Below are 20172 nucleotides of genomic sequence, written 5' to 3' on the forward strand. Positions count from 1 at the left end.
AAAAATGAAGATATACATTCTAATAATCACAAAAATGAAGATATACATTCTAATAATTTAGATAAAAGTAAAGCTGTTTTTATCTAGATGATTATCTAGATAATTTTATATATATAATGATAAGCGCTGTAATCATAACTATAAGATCATAATTATAAAATTTGATGTAGTATTGTCAAAACATGAACTGATTGGAATTTATTTTAACCGAGTAACATGTACGATATTTTAGCCTCTTTCACCTTTTTTCAGAAAAATTTTATTTTGAAGCTTAAGGGTGGCTAGGTTATGCAACAGCATAATCGTAAAACCATAATCATAATCTCAAAACTTCTGTTAAGTCGAAAGACAATTAACACCTTACGTTCAATCTGTAGAAAATCGTCACATAACCTAATCATGTTCAAGCAAAACAAAATTTTTCATTGAAAGAGAAGAGGTTAGAATATCATAAACACACTATTCGTTTAAAATAGATTACATCAAATTTTGTATCCACTTTGTTCGTCAACATCAAGTCTTTAGTCTTACGGTTTTGACTAAACTTTTTTACGTGTAATAAGCCTTAAGTTTTTTCTGTGTGTCATGGCTTTAATGTCGCCCATTACTCTAAATTTTAGCGATCAGTGTGTAGAGGTTACCACTTATGTTTCGCTGAACAGAAAGGCGTCTTAACATTGTGACGCCCACTGTACACGTGCGCGCGCGCCCGCGCGCCTTATTCTGGATCAATGCCCAACGTGCGCGAGGTCACTATTTTGTTGAACATAACGATTGGCACACAAGTTCAATGCGTTCCGATAAAAGGAGAAATTTGTCGCGCTCATAGGTAGATTGTGCTCGCCCGAATTGCGGCGTAAAGATTGTTCGTGAAGATCGAACAGCACGAGATCAGGCCCTGCCTAGTGGGCCGAGGGCCCTGACCCCGTCGAAGCAAAAGATGGCGGGTCGGAAAGACAAGTTTCCCGCTGAAAGTCGTACAACGCTATATTTCGGAGAGGGAATTGCTTTTATCTTTCGTGATCTGCGTGATGTGACATGATCTCGTTAATCTGACATTTTAATTCAGTTTTTTCTTAAGGACTCGGCCGAGGACCCTCAACGAGTGTCATGTTGTCGTGCAATCCCAAACGCGGAACACAAAAAGTGCACTTGCGGTGTGAATTCACTTTATAAAGTGCGTCACCTTAGAAAAATAATGCTCTCAAAATGAAGCAATTGCTTTACATTGGCATCGAGAGTTACGATGAGTACGGAACGTGCGAGTTACGGGTTACGGGTTACGAGGAGTTGCGCTTCATCGGAAGGCGTCCGTTCAGCACAAACGAGACGCCACAAAACGAAGTGAACGACGGCACTTTGATCGAGAGCGAAACAGCTTGTGGAATGCTCACGTACATCGCGTTTATCGCCGCTTCTCGCATTGCTCCCTTCCTCAAATGCGTATCATTAAAACACGAATTAAAGAGACCGCGCGAACTAGCCTCAGCATCATCACCACAGGGTCTGCGCGTCGAGCACACTGCACTTAGGCCCCGAGTTTCTACTCCCGGAGATTGCCGAGCGTGCACGAAGCGTCGGAAAACGCGAACAGAAACTGCACTCGTAGCGTCCCGATTCGCTGCGCAATAAGGCAATTTTATTTTTAACCAACGCGTATAGACCGGCACGCCGGCAAATTACTTTCCAAAAAATTTCCCCCTCTTCATTTATACCCATTTAGAAGGGCGATAGAAATGACATATGACAATCCAAATTTTTTTTTACGTAACATTAAATGTAAAAAAAACGCAGCTCGTTCTGATTGCTACACTCTTATACGGTCAATTTCATTCAAATTTTTTCTTTCATATATTTTTGCAAATTCGTATTTTTATTTTTATTGAATGTAACATTGCCTACGATAAGCTGGTCTTATCGATTTTATCACCTTGCCACATAGCATGTTTGCATACTGTTGCATATTAATTTTCGTAATGGTCCTTGCTTATATTATTGGGCCCAATTACAATTAACTTTTTACAATTATTGGCAGCGTCTAGCGTTCATGCGAGATCTTTTAACAATTTACGCGTAGAACCTTCGTCACGGATTCGTTTTATTGAACGGTTGATGAATATAACCCTTCCCTTTCGCTCAGCGCACCAATGATAGAGTTTATGGTGGGAGGAATGGCGCAGCCTTATACGATGCCTCATCGTATTGCAGCACGATCGATTTTCCTCGGTTCATTTCGATCTTACGTTCAATACTTGATCATAATATAGATTCTTCTGCACTTTGATCTTGAGAGATTAATTTTACTTCACTTTATCTTAATCATGTTTGCATTCATACATGTCATGCAAGATATAAACATCGACGTCAAAATTTCTTATAAATGTTTAATAAAACAATTCTAACATTAAATTATATGAATTAAGATATTTACAGGTTTCTTCTTATTAAATATAATCAAGAATAATCTTCACTATCAGAAACAAATTGACACATTTTCTCTTATTTTCATTTCCTAAGGTAGATATTATGCAGCCTATATTTTCCGATTCCTAAGGTGGATATTATGCAATCTATATTTTCCGGCAAGCAAGAAATAGAAGAAAATAATTTTGTGTGCGATTGCCTATGTATGTGTATGTGTGTGTGTGTGTGTGTGTGTGTGTTTATTTATTTAACATTTTGCTAAGATTTTATCAATATTATCTGACAAATTCTGTATAAAATTATTAAATTTAGTAAGCCTATTCTGTAACTTTTAACGACAGTTCGATATTATTATATTATCGTTGCACATCTTTTTTATCATATAATCTGTGCGCAGTGATACCATTAACAATACCGAATTATTGTTAAGAGTTAGAGAATAGGCTTACTAAATTTAATAATTTTATATAGAATTCATCAGATAATATCGATAAAATGTTAGCAAAATGTTAAACACACACACACACACACACACACACACACACACACACACACACACACACACACACACACACATATAGGCATTCGCACACAAAATCATTTTCTTCTATTTGTTGCTCGTTGGAAAACATAAGATAATTGCATAAGAATAGTCAAATATATCAAAAACAGATCTTATAAACTTTCGCTACTAAATCTTGTTGATAAGATGAATAAATTTAATATTTGTATACAGAATTCATCAGATAATATTGACAAAATTCTAACAAAATGCTAAATATATAACAATAACGAAGTCTGCGTACATAATTTAATAGCAAATCGATGGGCAAATATATATTTATAAATAAATATAAACAGAAAATTAAAGGCTAAAACCGAGCAACTTAATCATCAAAGAACACTATGCAAAGATTGTTCGGTTTTTCCTGTCAATTTGTCTAATTATATTTACAGGCTTTACTAGTAAAACACGAGCTTTACTGACAATGCACCGAATTTATCATAAAATTTGAGTTTATTGAATTAATTATCATTATTAATTACTGATAAAATTTTAACTAAATATTATTATAATTCTGAAAAATAACTTATTTTGTTATTAAATTAACTAAAAGGTAATGATTTATTTTTTTCCGTTATTTGTTTAAACATAAACAAGATCAAATCAAAAAATTTACTTTTTGAATATTTTTTCTTAAAATGTTTTATATATATATATATATATATATATATATATATATATATATGTTTTAGCTTAAATTCAAAAGACCACAAACTTAACTTCCCATTTCTATGAAACGAATGTTCACTTCACATTTAATTTTTTTTAATTTCATAAATGTAGCATAAAAATTAGCTTTAAAACTTTGTGATTTTTGACTTACAACTTTTTAGGCCAGGGTTCAGCTACAGTCCTGAGTGTCAGTCGCTACTTGGTTGCTAACGGAACGATGAGGTAAAAGGAATAGAGGTAGGTGGTAGGCGGAGCGAACTGAAAATCGGGCAAAATGCAATTTGTGCTGAGTCTTATTTGAGATTATATTTATATAATTATTTTCTTTCGATTTTCTTTAGTACAATTTTTGTTAAAGATTTTTTAAGTGTTAAAAGCCGGCAAAAAAGACTATACTGGTATTCATGATAAATTCTTATTAGACCGTTTTAGGATGTCTTAAGACATCATCAACCAATCACAAAGTTATATTAGCATCTTAAGACGTTACTCAAGATTGTCTTGAAGAATCGATTATGAATAATCGACTTAAGATATTACGGTTATAAAATATGTAAAAATCGTAATATAACTACAATATTTGTAATTTTAAAAATTGCCTGCATCTTTTTGGAAAAAGCAAAATAAGAATTAATTTTGATATTTTATTCGATCTGCACTATAATATAGCTAAAGTGCAGATAATCTTATTTATTATTATGTTTTAATGATTAAATTACAAAATCTTCATTGCGGTTTTGCAAAAGCTAATTCTTTAAAAAAATTTGTAGTTTCACAAAAAATAAACTAAAAAGTCTGATGTAGTAAATTATGTTTTCTACAAAACAAAATATGGTAGAGTACAAATGTGTATCTGCACCGTGAACAAGGTGTAGATGAGTAGGCCTGTCACTCCTGTCGACCCTTAACGCGTGATACATCCGAGCACGGCGCTCATGGAGAGATCAAATGCTGACGCAACTCGCGCTGTTGCCAAACTTTATTAATTTATAGCGACACAAAACCGATGTCTTTTACAAGATTGTGTTGATGCAATACAGACTAATTGTGTTTACTATTATTATTTCTTTTATTAATATCCCTTTTCTCTCAGTAATCATCGTGTGATGATTAATTGTTGAGAAAATTACGTTGCAACGTCGCACTAACACAGTGACACACATGACATAGGCGCAGCACGACGCTCATACGGATTAACATTCTTTTGTCAAACAAAAACAATGAAAGGTTAACGTTACCGTTACAAAAAATCAGAAAATTTATCAAGAAAATTATTAGTTTGTTATAAAAAAAGTAACTGTAACGGTAACAATGTTGCAAATAGGTAGATTCGGAAAATTACTTTCCAAACCTGCCTATTTGTAACATTGTTACCGTTACAGTTACTTTTTTTATAACAAACTGATAATTTCCTTGATAAATTTTTCTGATTTTTTTTCTCTAAACTTACCTAATTCATGTACTTAATGTAGAAGATAATAAAATAATAATTAATAAAAAAAGACAATCGGTGGAAGAGCACAGATAATTCACTCGTTTTTTAAAGATAGTTTTTTCATACATTCTAAAAGCCTTATTTACATCGATGTTCTCAACTCTTTCACCTGATACGCCCCCCTCCATCCCACCCTACCCCTCCTCCAATGTCCCAAATGTTCCAGTGTAAACACTATTATCCGTATTGACTTAAAATTATATTATTTTTTCTACAAAGAAGCTATAAAATTTATTAAATCATAGTTTCTTAAAAAATTTAATATTTAAAAGTTTGTGACTATACTGTAGTGGAAATGTTCGTAATAAACATGCATTCTTAATTTTAAGCAGTTTTTAAATTATGAATTTGATAGATATACTGAATGTTTTTATCCATATCCAGCATCCACCGATCACGCGAGATGGGCGGTTACACTAACACGAAGATAGACGTGCTTCACAGACGTGCAACATAACCTCGGCTCGTGATTGGTTAAACATTACATTCTTCGTCATTTCCAAACTACTCGGTATAGATAGTTAAGAGAAAAACTCTCCAAACAATTTCATACCAATTTTTTTGTTGTATTTTTTTGAATATTGCTCAGCAAATCACACAAACAAAGAAGCGTCACCGACACATAGGCTATGTTCGGTAGTTCGCAGTTTATAAAATAAAAATGTTTTGAGATATATAACCTATATACACATAAAATAATATTAGCCAAGATCCAACCTTAACTATATAATAGGCGCTTCTTTACTGATTTATGTGCTTACATTTAAGCAATTTAAAGTTAAATTATTGTTTTAAATATTATTATTGTTCAGTACATTTTTGGAGATACAAAATATAAAAATTAGAAATATTATACATTATTAAAATGTAACAGAATATTCTATTTTGAGAAATATTATATTTTAAAATATAATAAAAATATTATTGGCTGTTTTATCAATAATGATAGTAACAATGAATTTATCTTATTATAATATTTTTATAAACTCACACACACATAAAAAAATTTCAATAATACTTTTATTATTACATAATTATATATATTTATATATATATTTAGTTTTTTAAAACATAATAATTTGTTTTAAAATTTGAATAACATATTTGTGCAGAAAATCAATAACTATAATATAAGTTAAAAAAATTAAAACTATTCGGTATGACACAAACAGTTCATTATGAATAAAAAAGCTTACAATGTCAAAAATTTAAAATTTTATTAAAAGTTTAAAAATATAATTATCTTTTCAACATATTATTCTGCGCAGTAGTTACTATATATTGTTTAGGTTATTAGCTTAGGTAAAAAGTCACTGAAGCAGTGCCATCTGTTGTTACTTCTATCTCGATGAATGCCACGTCGCCATGTAATAATGTTGCAAAACATGAAATTATCTTTCCAAACGTATTTTAGTTGCAAAATCTTTTTAGAAATAAAATTACACAATGATTTATTATAACTGAATTAAATATAACTACATTATTCTCCAGTCTAACATCACAGAGCATAAAGTATAATAAATGTTAGAACACTTGTTAGTGATTCTAAAAAATCTCTTGTAGAGCATTATAAATTTATTCTAAATAATCTCAAAAAATATAAAACATTTTCTATTCGAACATATATAAAGAAATAAATATAAGACTACAGCAACACAAAAAATTGCGCGTTCATAACCCTCATACAAAATATTGTGCAATCATAATAACGATATATAAATATATATATATTAGAAAATTTCTAAAAAAAAAACAGTTAAATTAAAGAAAAAAGCTATTTTGAAGTTTTAACATTACGCGTATTTATATTAATCGGTGTAATATTTCAGTCACAGCATATTACTGATGAACGACAAATATAATTCGTAAACAAAAAAATCATTAAAGACAATTGAATCATATAATATTTGTATTTATCTTCAATTTCAACAAATTAATGTATTTGTTAAATTTTGTGAAAATATTATGTTGTATTTATATTATTAATTTACGATACTATAACGATGAATAACAAATGACTCATATACTTTTTGCACAATAAAAAGTTTTATTAGCCTTAAATTAATTAAATTATCAGTATATATTCGAGAAGAAACAACAACAAAATGGCGTCTATGAAGTTACCCAAAATGGTGCCTTTATAAAAGCGTCTCTATAGTAACAACAAACGTTGCCATACAGATTTGGGTCTTACGGCCCAATTTTGACATTGTGTTTCATTTCAATCCATATTAGTTAATTTTAATTTCTAATTCAAATTATTATTTTATGTTGAAAAAATTAGATAAAAATATAAATAAATTTTGTTTTTTTTTTTGTTTTAAGCTTTAAAAGGCATGCACAATCTTTCTACATCTCAAAATCTTAATAGAATTAAGATATAATGTATGTAAGTTTAAAATTTGAATGGAGAAAATCTCACGAAAATGTTTCGCCTCCAAGCATAACGTTTCGAACCTCACAACGATTGCTTGTCTCAAGAGGTCTAGGCTTGGACTAAGATGTTATGAGATAATAATTCATTAACTTACATTATATTATTGTGTGAGAAGCTTTCTGGCAGACTGGCAGTCGTGTAGTAACTTCTCGCCACGTGAAAACAGGTTATATTTATGATAAATATGCCAGAACTGACTACACTGCCGATGCCTGACCAACGAACAACCGCAACGTTGCAAACTAAACAAGCGACGTTGGCAACGTTGCCGATTCTCCCACTACCGTTAGCTCACCTAACGTTCTGCTACCTGAATATGGGAAATACAACAAAGTTGTGATTAATTAAGCAATGAATACAATGCAGTCGAATAAAAGGAATGTATAAAAGGGATGAAATATTAAAGTACAAAAGTAATGTAATGCGAATTAACGCATATCCAAAAAGTTATCGACCTACACGTCATATGCCCATGCACAATATCTCATCTGCGCATGCGCAGTGTTCCCTAAATTTACAGCCAACAATTTTAGCCTAACTGCAAGGATTACCGCTTTGCTCTTTTTCGAAGAGCTTTATACACGAGCGTTTATACACGAATATCCCTTTTTGTTACTACAATTATACCAATACGAGATGAGTGTTATCGCGAATCTAGTAAGTAATACAATAACAACGTAAATAGACGCATCAAAATATGTCACAATGACTTTGTCATTGCTCGTTAAGTACATTGTATGCACATACAATTATATATACAATGCTTACAAGACTAATATTGATAATTAATCGATATAAAGATACCTAGCGATTATGTTACTATATTGTTTTGAAACAACAATATTAATGGTGTAACGCTTCAATCCTCAATATGTACGGGAATCACCTTTGAGTCCGTTGCTTGAAACCATATTGTTATTCTCTTTGTGTTCATAATACGCTTGCTACTTTATGTTATAACTTTTGTCATTATACAATATTGTATTTACTTATAACATAAAACAATGTGTACTCAGATAACACAGAGAGTTCAAAAAGAACTCAATTGTATGTCATCAATTATGAATTCTTTTCAAGATGCAAAAAGAATTATTTTTATAAAATTTTTATAAAAATAATTCTTTTTACATCTTAAAAAGAATTTATAATTGGTGACATACAATTAAATTCTTTTTGAACTCTCTGTGCTATCTGGGTAATTATCTAATAAAAAAAATGTTTACATGACAAATATATATATATATATATATATATATAACAAATATGCCCATATATCTATATTAGTTTCTTACTTTTATAAAATTTCTGTTTAGCATTAAAAAATAATATTCATACTAAAAAGAACTAATTAAAGGGATAATTTTTATAATATTTTTCTAACAAAAAATTAAGTACAAAAAATAAGAAAAAATTAATTATGTATACTCATATATATTTTTGAGCCAAGGAATATACATGATTATAATATATAAGCAATTTTTTCTTATTTTTTTATACTTATTGTGGAAAAAATGCGAAAATTATCCTTTTAATTTAGTCTTCTTAGTATGATTTTTTTAATAAACAAACATTAAAAAAAAAACTAATATAAATATATATTATTTATGTAATTTATATAGTATATTTATATATTTTTTTATTTAAAAAATTCTTTATCGGGATGTATAATATTCTTCCCAATTTAGAAATAGTTGTCATAATATCCTAGGTAACAAGCTGACTTTATTTGATATTATTTTAACATCAAAACAATATCAAAGACGTCTTTTTGACACACACATGCGCGCGCACATTAATATAATATATTGGTGTGTGTGTGTGTGATCATGAACACGCGTATGTGTGTATGTATAGGTGTGTCATATTTTTATTGTGCTTACAAAAAATATACAGTAACAACTTACTCATTTATATAAAATATAAATATAATTGTCATTCCATTTAGATTACAAATAAATAATAGTTTTTAATATGAAAATTATACATATTTCTTATATGTGGTATAAATAAATTCATACTAACTTATATTGTTCTCCACAGAGAAATAAAAAAGAAGAAACGTAATAGAAAACTTTTATATTTTACTTAAAATTTCTGATTAATATTGAACAGACTATTTATAATTATAAAACGGCGAAAACATAACATAATTTATAAATTTAATTAACATATAACATAATTTTTACAAAATAAAAAGGGACAAATAAGATTAATTATATAATTTATTATAAAAAGCGAATTATAATGAATAATTAATTATTCTAGTGTTTTTCTAAATAATATATTATTTCTTATTTTTTATTAACGGAGTTGTCACATGAATGTATTATTTGTTTGTAAAATATGTTTATCTCATTTTTTAGAAAAATAAATATACTTTTATTTTTATTAAATATTTAATATGGTTTGTGTAAATTGTGTAAATATTATTTTAAATATGTCCAAAAAATATACATGAGATCAACATTTTAAATGTTAATTGAATTTTGCTTACTGGGTGCATAAAAAACAAGTATAATACTCTTTCATGATATAATCTTTCTGCTCAATATATACAGTGATTATTTTCTATCTATATAAGTTAGTATATATAACTTATAGTCACTATTCCATCTAGAATTCCAGGTTACTCTGTCAAACGGAATGACATTTAGAGACCTTCAATTTTGGTGTGTATATGAAGTGACCTTTTCTTACTACAAACCTGACATTTTTCATTTCTCTTATATCTTAATCATTTAAAAGACAGTAAAAGAGATAAAGATTTTAAGGTATAATATGGTATTACATTATTGCAGTATTAAAAAAATTCCTCACAATCAATTGTGCGTGAATTTAAATTTTAATAAAAAATTATAATTTTCTAATTAAATAAAATCTTAATATCTATTTTTATTAATAAAATTATTATTATAAAAATAATTTATAAGAACTAAGGTGTGCGTGTGTGTACACGCGCACACATACTGTTTATGTATAAAACTTAACAAATAAAAATCAAGATCTATAATTTCGATCTATAAAATTCATCAAGTTATTATAAATAAAATATATATTCTCCTAAACATATACATTTTCATACGTTTTCATAAACTTTTTGCGTTGACTATATACTAGTATTTTTAGGTAATATTGATCTGCACGTGCGCTCTATTAATTTATACAATTAATGAACCGCGAATTTCAAACATTTTTTCCGCTTATCAGATTTTCTAGACACGTATCTCTCACTCGATATCTAAAACTTAAGTAAAATCAATTAATTTCTAATTCTATCTGCGCCCAAATGCTTCACTTAAATCTGCGCGGGCTTTGGGGAAATTTTCAAGCAAATCGATATAATTCCGATCTCGTCGAATAATACGCGAGTAAGCGTTCGAAAGTGGAGTGGGAGGTGATCGTAGGTTTAGGCTCGACGCACACGAACATATCGACATTAATATCGCGTTCATAAGTGACGCGCGAGTGAACTTTCAGCAACGTCGCGTTTATTGGGCGCATAAATCGTCGCGCTAAACGATTGGCGGATTGCGCGTCGGCGAAACGGCGGATTGGCTCGCGACCAGACGGCGCGAACCAATGAGCTGCCATAATCACAGTTTAACGCCGCCGTGTAGCGGGCTAGCAGGGACTAGAAAAACAAATGGGTGATCCGCTTGGGCGAAAGGGCCGCAGCGCGCGACGACGGCGACGGGGTTGGTGAATGAGGTCCGTCGGTGCGTCGACGCCAATAAAAGGGACGATATCCGGCGGTGATGCGCGCGTACCGGTCGGCAAAGTGCCTACGGTTCGATTGCAAGCGACATGCCGCGCGGTAACTTTCACCCCCTGACCCGTCAACGTGTAGCGAGGCCGACGCAGCAGCAACAGTAGTAGAGAGGAAACACGGGACCTCCGTGTTGGCCGACCGACCGACCGCGATCCCTTCCGCTTTTCCGAAAGCGAGCGTCGCGCGGACGTGTGTGAGAGCGCGAGAGCAGCGGGGTCACGGACTTTTTCTCCGCACGGAGTCTTGGAGCGTAACACTGCGTCCGCATGCGTAATAATTGTCTCCTTTTCCGACGACGAGCCGATCGAAATACATTGTTCGACCGGAGAGCACTCTCGGGGTACTCCGCGAAGGAAGGGAAGCTGCTGTAATGGCCGCCGTGTCATGAAATGAAGGTGCCCAGCCAGTTTTGTGGTGCCACAATGGAGGATAGCTGCAGCCCCGCGTCCCAGAATCACAACGGCCAGCTGGCCGGCGGCGCGAACGTGTCCATCGCCAACAACAAGCACCAGGGCGGCAGCGACAATGGCAGCAACGGCGACGCCAAGGACCAGCGGCCGCAGTACTCGATGCCTGGCATCCTGCACTTCATCCAACACGAATGGGCCCGCTTCGAGCTCGAAAGGTCCCAATGGGAGCTCGACAGGGCGGAATTTCAGGTACGGGCCCTCAGCCGACCGACGGCGACGCCGACCCGTCCGAGGATCGCGCGCGCGACAATTGTCAATCTGCCTTATTTTGTCACCTCAGCTGTCATGTGACGGAAGGGGGCACATAAGGAAGCATCGTACGAACGTTGCTTCGGGGCTGACGCGGATGAGATATGTTGGCGATGTGACACGGAACGTGTCGACAAACGACATATAACTCCCGCATATAGTTACTCGTATCAATTTTCGATTTGTTGCACTGTCAAAAGCACAGCAAGTTATTTTTTTCCCTTTGTATTTAAACTATCTGGAGCTTGACGTTCACACGTAGAGTATACAATAGAAATTGCAAAAGAGTAACAATATTGTCAAATTGATCAATTTTTTTCTGGTGTGTCATTGTGCAGGCTAGGATAGCTTTTCTTCAGGGTGAAAGAAAGGGACAGGAAAATCTGAAGAATGACCTCGTGAGGAGAATAAAAATGTTAGAGTATGCACTTAAGCAAGAAAGGTAAATGAATTAGTAATATTAATTGCAGTGTTATTATTTAGTACAATGCATTACATCATTTGTATATAAATGGCATTCCTTATTGTCGAGAATGTTTTGTTATTCAAATAAGATCATCAATTTTTTAAATAAAAGGTCACGTTTAGCAATATTATGACAAAAAATAAATTATGAAAGAAAACAAGTTTGGATTCTAGAAAGTTTTTTTAATAAAATTATGTATTTCTTCTGAATGATATGTATAAATAATACTATCAATATGTTGAAAAATTTTGCGAAATTGTATGTCATTTATACATGAATAATACGTATGATTAATATTGGCAGTCAATGTATTAAAAAAGAATTTTTGTTAACATTAATATTATTTGATAAAATTACATGTCATCTACTTGTAAATAATATTTATTAATGATATTGGTAATGAATGTATTAAACATAGATTCGAGAAATAGTTTTATCAGCATTGATATTATTTTATTTAATTTTATAATGAATATTTATAAATAACAATATTATATGTCATTTATATGTGAATAATATGTGTGTCTAATATTGACAGTGTATTAAAGAAAGATTAAGGAAAGAATATTTTTGCTAACATTAATTTAAAATTCAAATATACATACTTTTAACAAATAATATGTATGTATATATTAAAAAGAAATTAGTAATACTTTTTTTAAACATACATTAGAGGAAAGGCACCAAATTTGGAACAGTTTCCTAAATTGGAACTCCCTTATTTCTTGGAAACTAAACATCGCACCATATGAATACCAATAAAAATATGATCTGCTTAATTAATTAAAGAAATAAAAACCTATATTTCATACATTCATATCCTTTTTTATATAAAATCTGCTAAAAACGAGTTCAACAAGAGCGAGAGTTATATTTGCACGGTTATGTCTCTTAGGCAAGCCTAATGGAATAACATTGAGTCTGTAGTAACTACATAATTCAGGTAAGATGTATAAATCAATAAAATGTAACATTAATACTTCAATTGTATATGGATTCCAATTAGGCGCCCATTTTGTTAGATGCCAGTTTGCGAAAACATTAATTATTAAAAAAATACGAAACACTATTATAAAAATTACTATACCATTTGATAGAAGATACTTTCTAATTTGTATTTGTATTTTTAACATTGGTTTTTCAACTATTATTTAAGAAATATTGTCCAAACCGTAATAGTGTTCTAAATTTGGTGCCTTTTACCTATATTTTTTTATAAATTATGATTATTAAATCTATAATATGAAATTAGATGAACCTGAGTGGAATTTATTACTAGAGTTTTTATAAATAGGAGATAGACACTAATATTATACTACTGGACTATCATTATAATGATTGCGTCATGTCTATGCTTTATAGTAACATCTATTACGATGATCTTTACAATGCCATTTCTTGTAATTTCCCCAGAGCGAGGTATCATAAGCTAAAATATGGTACTGATCTAGTAATACAAGGAGATGTCAAACCACCTCTTTATGAAGAAGGTACCACGTGCAATATCTCTGAAAGTGGTAGCGGCGGTGGTGGCGGTGGAAGTGGAGGAGATGGAGAAGCTTCATTTACATCTGTCAGTAACGTTAGTTGGAGGCAAGGTCGTCAACTTCTGAGGCAGTACGTAAAATATCTGTTTAATTTCGGTGATACTTAGAGTTTTTTTAAGTTGTCAATATTAATTTTGCATATTTATTTTTATATTCAATTTAGAATTTGTATCGAAATGAAAAAAAAAATTAATATCCAATTCATAAAAAGATGTTACAGTAAAATGTATTTTCAGATATTTGCAAGAGATTGGATATACCGATACGATAATAGATGTACGGTCAAACAGAGTGCGATCGCTGCTTGGCTTAAACAATAATACAGACACTGAGGAGATGAATACTCCAGCGTTAAATGGGAATGAAGGAGTAGCACAGGATAAGCAAGAATATAATGAGAGCCTCGTACGTCGAGGAAAGCAACAGCAACCTTCTAAGAAGGTAATAACGTTTATATTTTTACAAATAAATACATTACATTTTCTGAAATTTAAAATAAAAGAGCTTGAATGGCGTGAACATTGTCAAATTGTTACATATCTAAAAAAAATATTGTAATATTATAACAAATTATAATGAAAGTTTAAAAACAATGGAAAGGTATCTTTACATAATCTTTGTATAAAAAACATATTTTATTTTAGCAGCAGCCATCTTCAATAGCAGAAGCAATGATATTAGACACGGAAGCGGCTGTTATAGCAAATTTCGAATTTTTGCGTCATACGGATATGGATATGGAAGAGGAGGAGGGAGACGTGGAAGATGAAATTTACGATGCAAATACAGATACCAAACCAAATAAAGTAATTTCTATTATTACTTTATATATTTTTTACTTTATAACATTTTTTTGCGTTATTATTACTTTATATATTTTTTTTACTCTAAAATATTTCACGATTTATATATTTCTTTGCAATATGTGTGCTTTATCATATAATATGACTCGTTTTGTATTGTAGGCATCTATTCCCCTTCTAGCGGAGGATGTTGATACAGATGCGGAGGCAGAAGAAGTGTTAAATGAATTAAATCTTCTCACAGAAATCGAAGAATCACCGCCTGGTTCTATTCATCTGGAAATGAATTCTTCAGACTGGAGTAAGTTGTGTCCTTATTAAAAAATTCACGCATATCAAATGTTTTTATACTATAAATCTATTTACACGTATTAAAAATATTAAAAAATATTTATATTTAAGGAAGAAAAAAAATTGAAAAAAATTATTTATTGAGAAGGAAAAGGAATATTATTTATCAAAACAGGTTTTGATGCTTAATAATATTTCTATATCTATTTTTTTATATTTTCCAATCTTATACATTATCGAACCTAAAACGCAATCAAAAATTGAAGCTAGAAACAATATCTTAAATTAAATTGATCATTATTTAATTAATTTTTTAATAGTAATACTATAAGTATTTTAAAACACTGTAAAGAATTTATTGCGATAAATAACCCAGGATTTGAATCTGGAATTCCATTGTTTTGTAACGGACATCTTACCAATTTGACAATCAATTTAACTTGAAGTATCTCCAGCTTCAATTTGATTATATTTTAAGTCTGACAACCGTATCGGCGGTTTGTAAAATTGAAGAATATATTTAAAAATTGATATAGAAATATTAATTATTAAAATCCGTTTTAATAAAAAAAAATCAGCATTTCTTTTCCTTGATACATAATTATTGTCGCATTTTGCAATCTAATAATAAAATATTTTCTCTGAAGATGCAGCACTACATAGAGGATTGCAACCAGACCCAAGACGCCCGAATAAGGAAGGTGACTCTACATTGGAATTAGGAGAATTAGAACAATTATGTGTTAACAATGATGCAGAAATATCGTATGATGTAAGTTATTAAAAGTCTTCCTACACATAATAAGATACACGTTGATATGATTCATTAATGCTCGTAATACCTGTTGTTTTTTACAGATGGTTTCTACTACAAAAGAAACCTTCAGGAAAACATGGAACGCGAAATATACGTTACGATCGCATTTTGACGCTGTCAGGGCACTTGTCTTCCATCCCACAGATCCAGTCCTTATTACCGCGAGCGATGATCACACGTTGAAATTGTGGAATCTTCATAAGACTGTACCAGCAAAAAAGTTCGTCAACTTTATTTCGTTATAAGTATAATTGATTAATTGCAGCATATTGTTTTAAAGATATATGCTATATATTGTATTTATTAATTTTTACATTTATATTATCTTTTTTCATCTTTTTCTAGGTCAGCCTCGTTAGATGTAGAACCACTTTACACATTTAGATCACACACTGGACCTGTATTGTGTCTGGCCATGTGCAGTATGGGTAATCGATGTTATAGCGGTGGCTTGGACGGCAATATTCATTGCTGGACGCTTCCATCAGCCAACATCGATCCATATGACTCGTATGAACCAAGTGTCCTTAGTCATACGTTAACAGGACACACGAATGCTGTTTGGGGCTTGAGCATGAATTTACGTACCATGCTGTCGTTCAGTGCAGATGGAACTGTAAAATTATGGGCTCCACAAGCTCCACAACCTCTCCTCCATACGTATGTTTCAGAACAAGGTAGGCAAATTATCTACATTATCTCATATTTTAAGTTTGAAACAATACGTCGTTAGATCATAATTAGCAAGTAGTAAATTGTATTATTGAAATAACACGAGAGTCTCAAATTTGCACAGCTTTGTCTAACAAATATTGATCAAATGTAAGTTTCCTCTCTGTGTCATATATTTCTAAGATGATTATATTTCGTAACGATTTCTTTTTTTGTTTTATAGACGGAATACCGACTTCGGTTGATTTTGTCAGGGACGAGCCACACAAGCTGGTCGTGGCTTATGAAGGAGCTTGTGTAATATTTGACTCTGAAACTGGCGCAATCGTGGCGCGACTCGAGGCGAACGAGACGAAAGGCGTAAATCGTGTAGTAGCACATCCGACGTTACCACTCGTCGTGGCCGCACACGAAGATCGGCATATACGATTTTACGATCACCGATCGGCTACTCTTGCTCACGCAATGGTAGCGCATTTGGACGCAGTTACTAGTCTCGCTGTAGATCCTCATGGTTTATATTTACTTTCAGGAAGTAAGTATATAAGGAGAAAGAAAACGGATTCCGCGATTACAATCTTATCATGATAACGAAACTTCGTAGCACGAAACAGTCACGTAACACGCAATTGACACTAGAAATATCAATATTTTTTACTTACTAAAAGAACCAAGCAAACAAATTATGAAAATAAAGGAAAGTAAAAAACCAAATATTTTATCAGGACAAAAAAATCATTAATGAAAAATAAATAACTTTGGAGCTTTATCTTTCAAACAAGACGTAAAATTTACTCAATACTTCTAGTATTAAAAACAATTAAAATATATTTCAATGTACTTTCTAATTTTTTAATCGTTTTTTATTGTTGCGCAGGTCACGATTGCAGTATAAGATTGTGGAACATGGATAACAAGACTTGTGTTCAGGAGATAACAGCGCATCGGAAGAAATTTGATGAAAGTATTTTGGACGTAGCGTTCCACCCGTCACGACCGTTTATAGCGAGCGCCGGTGCCGACGCTCTCGCCAAAGTGTTTGTGTGAAATGTGTAAAATTCAAGATACACTCTCACTACATCAAAATGATTTCTACTACTACATCAAATCAAGCAGTTTTTTGTACTCGTATACTTCATTTTAGATAGCCTTATATAACTTTATGTGTCCACCCGCATCCACCATACATACGAACAACGCATACACGTAACACACACATAAACACACTTCCGATATATTTCCGTTGTAACTTTGATCATTCTACCATTTCCGAGGTATCGATTTATAAGGAAATCAAATCGCTCGTGTAGTTATTCGTAAAAAAAAAAGAAAATTATCAGTAACTCTTGTCTGTGACACAGTTTATGGAGAAAAAAATAATTTTAAATAATATAAACGCTGCTTGTTGATGTTCAATCATCATTAAGTAGCTGATACTATTTGGAATAGCGGGGAGGGGTGAATCATGTAGAATATTAGCCGATATAGTCCTGATAATTAGAGGAAATCAACCCCTTGCCCACAGAATCCACGAAGTACACTGCCGCGGTAGCGTAATATTTATCCTTACGTTAACTATTTATTACCAATATCGCCGTTACTGTTGCACAGCTACTGGGGATTAATACAAACGTAATAATCGATTATACAGTTGCCCTAAATGAATAAAAAAAATATATGCATTAATTAGTCTCCCATTATACATAATTTTTTCCTGCTGCCTTATATATTGATCGAGGCTAGCACATAGAGTAATAATAATAATAATCATAAGATAAATATAGACATAATATTAATAACAATAAATTATAATTGTGTGTTTCTCTCTGTAATATATTGTATTTAAAAATAGATAACTGTGTAACGTATTATAATGAACATTTTTTTATTAAAATTTCATTCCATTATTTTCTTATTTTACATTCCCGAATATCTGAATCCCTCAGCGCTCCGTGTGAACTACGGATGAGTAAACTCCTTTTCCCCATCCGTTGTGCTGCAAACGAGGTCGTCGCAGCACAATTGAAGCGATCGATAGCTCGCACTTCTCGATGAGAAAGTTTCGCGCGGTCATATGATTACCTCATTTTTTATGCAAACGCACGTGATCTCGAGATGGGGCGCGTCTCGTCTTAAGACCAATTTACAATATCGTAAATGTAGTTTTGTAAGTAGTTGTAAGCCAATTTATATATGTATAATATGAATAATTATTATATTATGTGTATATAATGTAAACTGTGTTTCGTTATGTTATTTATGTAAATACCAATTTATGAATCATAGAAAATTAGACTTGATTGCACCAATGCAGTTTAAATTTAATTCGTATAATAATGACAAAAATAATAGAAATAATAAAAATTATATTGTTTTTATTATAATATTTTGTATATATATCAATTTATATATACAGTTAGACATATTAACACAGTCTTACAACTTAATTTTTGTTTTGTTTTATATTATATCCAATTTATAATTTATACTGTTTGCGTTATCTATAATGTCTACATGAAGAGGATTCGTGTAAACATTAGGTAAATATTCCATATAAACGTGATTTTGAAATTTACACAAGTCATGTGTAGAGTATTTTACGGCGCAATTGTTAATTTCCTATTCATCTCCATCAACGTGGATTAAATTAACTTTATAATCTCGGTTTCTCTTATTTTTAAAATTAGATAAAGTTAAAAAAGAAAGAAACTGAAATTAAAGCTGAAACAACATTAGCAAAACGGACGTACAACTGCACCTTACACCATTTACGTACGCTATTATAGAACGGCTTTTATACCGAGAGGGAACAGGATAATCCTTTCGCGTGAGAGCGCGCGACTCTGACAAGCGATTTTCCAATTTACGAATTAAACGCATGCACTCTCATCCCTAAGGACTTTCACCCTTTCTCGATGACGAATAAAACGAAAAGAAACGCATCGCGATTATTGTCGTCTGAGAAAAAAAAAAGAGGAAAAAGAGAAATATTTCAAGAGCAACCGCCGCGTCCGCCGTTAATCATCTGAATAATGCGATCAGCCATAGCGCGAGCGGTCCCGTGATACGTCCCCGTGATTCCCCGCGTCGCGATCGGAAATCGAGGAAGATCAATTCGAAAAGCCGTCGATGAAGAAAATCCTGATGAAGAAAATGACAAAGTCTCCTGTGGACGCGTGTACACCGTGCCAGGCATGAGAATTGAGTTTCTCGGAGTCTCCTCAAGTGGTTTGTTGTTGTTCCACGCGCCTCGTAAGTGTTCAAATCGTCAAGCAGTCTCAACTCCTCCCGTACTCTGCGTACGGGGGAAGTTGGGGAGAGAGTACGAAATCAAGCGAGACGATGCGAGATGCGAGTAGTTTTTCTCGTTGAGGCCGCTGATCGAGAGCTCGTCTCGCCGACACCCGAGAAAGAGAGAAAGAGAGAGAGTTCTAATTCGCGAAATCTTTAGACAGGTTATGTGAGACCTGTGCAAAAACACTGAGACGTACAACG

General features: G+C 32.3%; 3 protein-coding genes across 11 annotated transcripts in view; 2 read left to right on the forward strand and 1 right to left on the reverse strand.

Moving 5' to 3' along the window:
* LOC105837965 (activating transcription factor 7-interacting protein 1) overlaps positions 1-8063 on the reverse strand; it is a 22566-nt gene extending 14503 nt beyond the window's left edge. For 3 of the 8 annotated variants that reach the window (XM_028189464.2, XM_028189466.2, XM_012683185.3), the window contains exon 1: positions 7688-8047. The gene's annotated coding sequence lies outside the window, so the exon portion shown is untranslated. The other 5 variants (XM_028189470.2, XM_028189462.2, XM_012683186.3 and 2 more) reach the window with 5 other exon arrangements.
* Positions 1187-20134, forward strand: LOC118644795. The gene is made up of 2 exons (XM_036284360.1): positions 1187-1506; positions 19963-20134. Exons 1-2 carry the CDS (start codon positions 1210-1212, stop codon positions 20047-20049), a joined length of 384 nt encoding a protein of 127 aa, XP_036140253.1. The 5' UTR covers positions 1187-1209; the 3' UTR covers positions 20050-20134.
* On the forward strand, positions 11216-18332 carry LOC105837966 (striatin-3). Of its 2 annotated transcripts, none has more exons than XM_012683192.3 (11): positions 11216-12021; positions 12420-12523; positions 13961-14164; positions 14331-14535; positions 14742-14900; positions 15060-15198; positions 15836-15960; positions 16047-16225; positions 16351-16682; positions 16901-17212; positions 17555-17724. In XM_012683192.3, the coding sequence occupies exons 1-11, from the start codon at positions 11752-11754 to the stop codon at positions 17722-17724; spliced, it is 2199 nt and encodes a 732-aa protein (XP_012538646.1). In that variant the 5' UTR covers positions 11216-11751. The 2 variants fall into 2 exon arrangements, with proteins under 2 accessions (XP_012538646.1, XP_012538644.1); XM_012683190.3 differs by having other exon boundaries at positions 11752-12021; positions 14739-14900; positions 17555-18332.
* Positions 20135-20172: the final 38 nt, after the last annotated feature.

Source organism: Monomorium pharaonis, chromosome 3, assembly GCF_013373865.1.
Source record: "Monomorium pharaonis isolate MP-MQ-018 chromosome 3, ASM1337386v2, whole genome shotgun sequence".
Taxonomy (NCBI): domain Eukaryota; kingdom Metazoa; phylum Arthropoda; class Insecta; order Hymenoptera; family Formicidae; genus Monomorium; species Monomorium pharaonis.